Source organism: Phaethon lepturus, unplaced genomic scaffold (genome assembly GCF_000687285.1).
Source record: "Phaethon lepturus isolate BGI_N335 unplaced genomic scaffold, ASM68728v1 scaffold30461, whole genome shotgun sequence".
Lineage (NCBI taxonomy): Eukaryota > Metazoa > Chordata > Aves > Phaethontiformes > Phaethontidae > Phaethon > Phaethon lepturus.
Genome location: NW_010516124.1, coordinates 1 through 5,263, shown reverse-complemented (window position 1 = coordinate 5,263; position 5,263 = coordinate 1). Strand labels below are relative to the sequence as shown.

At 52.0% G+C, this 5,263-nt stretch overlaps 1 protein-coding gene across 1 annotated transcript; it reads right to left on the bottom strand.

Annotated features, from left to right (window-relative positions):
- Positions 1 to 278: 278 nt before the first annotated feature.
- On the bottom strand, positions 279 to 5,242 carry WBSCR22 (Williams Beuren syndrome chromosome region 22). The gene is made up of 10 exons (XM_010295971.1): positions 5,151 to 5,242; positions 4,834 to 4,916; positions 4,640 to 4,736; positions 3,756 to 3,852; positions 3,338 to 3,388; positions 2,655 to 2,740; positions 2,395 to 2,440; positions 2,030 to 2,091; positions 823 to 912; positions 279 to 671 (listed from the first exon to the last, which is right to left on the bottom strand). The coding sequence occupies exons 1-10, from the start codon at positions 5,216 to 5,218 to the stop codon at positions 617 to 619; spliced, it is 735 nt and encodes a 244-aa protein (XP_010294273.1). The 5' UTR covers positions 5,219 to 5,242; the 3' UTR covers positions 279 to 616.
- Positions 5,243 to 5,263: the final 21 nt, after the last annotated feature.

Below are 5,263 nucleotides of genomic sequence, written 5' to 3'. Positions count from 1 at the left end.
AGGGGAAGGGAGGTGATGGGGAGCAAGGGCTGGGGTGCAGACAACCCCAGTACCCTGAAGCACTAAAGCATACAGGGTGGGCCTGATGCAAAGTTCCCACAGAAGCAATCGTCACAGAAATAACATGCCAGGAGGAAGATTTTCCCTCATGGGACACAAACCTTTATACTACCCGACTCCCTGCCTGCGGGCAGAGGGGAAGCTGGCAGGGAACTAGGTGCTATGTTCTCACCTCAGTACTCCCCTGCACTGAGGGCAGGACACAGGAGACCAGCAACACTTCTGACTCATTGACTATTTAGTGAGGAGGCTGGATATAATGTTCTGGCTCACCTGGAGCTCCAGATGGCTCACTGTACTCTCAGGAAGATAAGCAACGGCATTGCAGACACCAAGTGGCCAGAGCACTGTCTGCCAATCTACCTTCACCAGGAAAACAGGTCTGGAAGCTTTGCAGTTGGCTGCTGGGCAGCACCCGAGCTAGTTTACACCTTCAAGAGCCACAATGACCTGTCCCAGCAAGTCCCAGTCCTGGGGTGCCCATCAGTGCCATCCACAGGAGGCTCACTGGAGGGACCAACACACCATCTTCCATGCCAGCACTGTCCAGAGCAATTCAGAAGCGAGGGCGGCGCTTTCGACCCGTGTATTTTGTGTCTGCTCGCACTTCCCTGCAGAGAAAAGCAGACAGCAACTAAGCACAATCCACAGGTCACTCTGGGAGGTGAAGGGAAGCGGGTTCGTGGCAGGAATTTGAACAGGTGACAGCAGGCCAGACCAGCATGGTCAGCCTCAGCTGAGGCAGGGCCCAGCAGAACTTACTTGCCCTGCCGTCGTCTACGCTCCTTCTTCTCAAGGATCCAGTCCCGGCTTTTCTTCACAGACTTGCCCTTGGTGTTTCTGAACCGTGTCCTACAGAGAAAACGGACAGCAGATGAAGAGGAACTGAGGTGGAGGGCACAGTTTTCTGCCCTGGAGGATGGTCACCCAGAACCAGGCATGCCCTCTGCCTCATAAAACCAGTGAGTACTCCTCCCACCACCCCCGGGGTGAAAGAGGCTCAGCCAGCACGGGGGCAGGTGGCCAAACAGTTCAACTCCAGATACACTGGGGGAGGGAGGCTGCTTCCAGCCCTGGGTCTGAGCCAAGGGGTACTTACCCTCCACAGGCTGCAGCAGGTCAGCACTCCCCTGTGCCGTGTCTGACACACCAGGAGTACACTGGGCTCTGGGATCTCAAGGGGGATATGGGCTCAAGCACAACAACCTTCCCCTTGTCTGCTGTACTCTGAACAAAGCAGACAAAGCCTCTGGATTCCCAGCAAGTAGTCAGTTCTGCTATTGCCCTCCAAGACCAGCTACCCCCTGGACTAATTAAGCAGAGAACAGCCATGTAAGAGGCAGGAAAACATGGCAGCCACAATCTCCTGGCAGCCACGACGACTTTCCTCTGGTTTTTATTCTCTGTCTCTCCCACTGGCTGCAAGAGGGGCTCCTCCCTGCACCACTACCATGGGAGGAGACCTGACCAGCAGGAGAAACGCCCAGGCTCAGCAGAGCTAAGCAAAGAATTTGACAGCAGAAGGAAGGAAACACCAGGCCTCAGGCACAGCAGCCTGCCGCCCCAACATAAAAAGCCATGCTTGGCATCACCAGCACTGTAAACATTCTGCCTCCCATCACCTGATCTAAATTAACTAACCTATGCTACAGTGATGAGCTGGAGAGCCAAGTGCCGGACAGAAAGCGCACCTCAGACTGAATGCTCAGCTGCAGCTCTCGCGAAGCATCAACAGCCCCACGCAAAGCCCTCCAAACTAACCCATTCCATTCGTTGCATCTGAGGCCCTTTGATAAGATAAAGCAGTGCCCATCTGGGCTGCCAAAAGTCCTCCCAGTGTCCCTGGTCCCCTCCCTTCAGTCACTTCTCACATGGCAGCGCTGTTGTCCTCAGTCAGCAAAACCAGCCCTTATACCCCCCAACACTCCTTGCTTGGGGAAGACTTGCAGCTTCACCCCTCACACGATACCTCTCATTGGTGAACTTTGCCTGGTGTATCTCTTCTCCATCAGCACACTCAGTACCAAGGCCCTGAAAAGCAAAATTGGCAAGTTTCATTCTCCTCTGGAGCAGAGCTAACAGTCATGCCATCTAAATTAAGGGGAAACCAGGGCTCTGCAAGCGGAAGAACTGGAGCAGGAACAAACTGGTCTTCCAGAAATTGTGGCAATGAAACCAGATCTCAGGGAGAGTGGGGATTGGTGAGACTGACAGCAAATGTATAAAATAAGTCACATCTGCACATGCAGAGCTGCCTGGCTCCCACTCTTGTGGGAGTTCCTCCACCCACAGCTCTTCCACCTCACCCAACTGCTGCCTCGCGGAGCTCCTCACCTTTGGTAAGGTGCCAGATGCCCCAACAAAGAGACAAAGGAAGAACCTGAAAGAACAAGAACAAAGAGCATGAAGCTGGGATTCAGCATGCAATTCTCAGTCACCAAGTGAGGCTAAGATTGTTTAAAACAGAGTCAGATCTAAGTTGTAACCTCTGTCCAGGACTGTATCATGGGAGAAAGAACAACTTTGGGAAAAAACCCGAAAGAAATCACTGCTAAACCCAGGCCTAAACCCAAATACATATACACAGGACTCACTTCTTGGCTTTGGCACTGTTTGGGTAATCTACCACCATTCCCCCAGTAAAGCCAGCTCTCATGGCTTGGGCTGTGATGAGCTCCAGCTGGAAAAAGAAGCAAGTGCAAAAGTTATTTAGCAGTCATCCACCAGCAATGCCCAAGAGACCTCTGGGTTCGACCACAGCTAACTGCGCATGCCAAAGACAGGTCATTCCTGCTCCTGTTAAAACTCTGCACCAAGCTCCCAGTCCTGCAGTACCATCCAAACACCAGTCTGCTGCCTTAATTTGGTTCTCCTTGCTTTTCAGTCTAGCCTGGGTTAATTGGCACAGCAGACTCTCTAGGAGTGGAATACTGGGCTGGATTTTCCAGCCCTGGAGAGTTACAGTACAGAGCTGATGACTACAGGCCACTCTTCAAACGCAGTCACACAGGGGAAAATCCAGCACATCAGATTCAGATCATGTCCTGCCAATTTCTTTGATTTTAAGGCTCAGCCCAAGACAATTGAAAGCAACAGAAATTGCATAGGGCATCTTCCTTATAGGTTTTTTGTGGGGCTCTCTAACAAGCTTTACAGATGGTGGAAAGGACAGAGACACAGACCCGATGTGGAGAAACATGATGCATTCAGAGCCCCCAAAAGCACATGACTTCTCTGCCTATGCCTCTTCTCCACTGACTGTGGAGATGTCCTGTACCTGTTCTGAGTTCTCAGGGTACAACTGCAGGACAGCTCGGGATCCTCGGGCCTACAGGAAATAAAGTTGGTCACAAACTTGTCTCAGTGCAGGCAACCCCTCTCAGACACAATCACCCAATTCCTAGCCCGGACACTAGCACCCACCTCCCCAAAGCATCCTGGGGAACTCTTCCCAGGAAAGCTGCTCAGACTGCAGAGCCAGCTCCTCCACAGCACAGCAAGGAAAGGGAGTAACAGCAGGGATCAAACAAGCACGAGACATCATGTAGGCAGGCAAGGAGATAGGAAATGGGTGCTCCTGCCAGTCCGCTGTTTCAGAACAGCGTTTAAATACCTGACGTAAAATATCTTGCTAAAATGCACCAGTGAGGATGTAAAAGTAAGCAGATGTCTGACTGGGAGAGCATGACACTTACCAAGGCAGTATAAAGAGTTGAGAAGAATCGATAAAGGCGTTTTGGAGGGCTGTGTGATTTCTTATCAGCATTACAAAGCCACTGCACTGCGGAAATACTGAGAAAGAAAACAGGACCCCTGGGACACTGAGCCATCGATTCTTTCGCAGAGCCTGTCACTTCCCTTTGAACTTACTTCCAGCACTAAGCATGTGGTAGGCTTGAGGGAAAAGATTTAATTTTCTCCATATAGCTTTGCCTTCTGTTTTGCAGTTTCCAAACCCAAAAAAGCCACAGTAGTTATTCAAGCACAAAACAATCACCAAGCATCCCCTTTAGGCCAGGTGCTCAAATAATTCAAGTGCCTAGCTGTGGCCCTTCCATGGCCATGCAGGTTTTGCCAATGAGTGATCCCAGAGTGTTCAGATCAGCAACAGACAGTCCCTGCTCCTTCCCAGCACCTTTCTGAAGTATCCTCTAAGCAGAAAAGTGTTTCTGTCCCCTTCATCTAGCCTTTCATCCCAAAATCAACCATCAACCTTTGATCCAGGGACTGACCTTGCAGCTGAGCAATGGTACAGACACACGTTCTGTTTTCCTCTGTGGAGCAGGTCTCAACCCTCCTGACAATATTCCCAATTTTATTTTATTTACTTCAATACAATTCCTAGCTTACCAGCACAAAAGACGACAAGCATGACTTGGGAAACAGCTGTTGGAAGCTGCTTCTATCATCTAGAATGTCAGCAGCTTGTCCCAGAGAGGTGGAGTCATGTTGCATGGAGCAAAGAGAGCAACTGATAAGGATAGTTGTGCTCATCTGTTATTGCACCATATGCAGAACATGTGTGCTATACAGATGATGCAGTTACATGGTGTATCAAGAGAGCTCACCACAAACTCACCTGATACAGCCATCAAACATGCCAGGCCTGAAGGGAATGCCATGACCCACATCCGCAAGGAGAAGGTCTCCTTCCACCTCCCTCTCCACAGCCACATCTGCACAAAACAGAGCACAGCTCAGGCAACCAGCTCACACTTTTAGAGACCACCTCTGAGGTGAGGCAAGGGGGGCAGGGGAGGAGAGCCTCCTCACCCAGCATGGCAGGACTGATGTCCATGCCAATCCAGTAGTGACCCTCGTCAGAGATGTAATCCCCACTCAGTCCAGAGCCACAGCTGAAGGGAGGAAGGGGGAAAGTGAAGGGATCATGGGCCTGGTCCGAGGGTGACCCCGGCCAGCTACAACACTACGGCAGCTTGTGCCTCTTCTTCAGCCTACAGCAAAGAGACACCGGTACCGTGGGGCCGGGATGCCCCTCACCCCCAGGCGCCCGTCTGGCCCCAGCGCCATGGCTGGCTGAAGGCCCAGATGCCCCATGTGCTATGACACAGGGCAGGGCCCGTGCTCACCCCACGTCCAGGAGGAGGCACGGCCGGTCCTCGGGCAGTCCCAGCAGCTCCACAGCGCGCTCTGACATCTGCGACTGGATTTCCACCACCCGGGAGCTGCAAGACACGGCCAG

What these genes read in the sequence shown, in the direction of transcription:
- WBSCR22 (XM_010295971.1), bottom strand. Translation starts at nt 5,218, where the DNA reads ATGTCAGAGCGCGCTGTGGAGCTGCTGGGACTGCCCGAGGACCGGCCG. An exon ending in TGCCTCCTCCTGGACGTGGG is followed by an intron (nt 4,917 to 5,150) that starts GTGAGCACGGGC and finishes TCCTCCCTTCAG; the next exon opens with CTGTGGCTCTGGACTGAGTG. An exon ending in CATCTGGCACCTTACCAAAG is followed by an intron (nt 2,092 to 2,394) that starts GTGAGGAGCTCC and finishes TTTGCTTTTCAG; the next exon opens with GGCCTTGGTACTGAGTGTGC.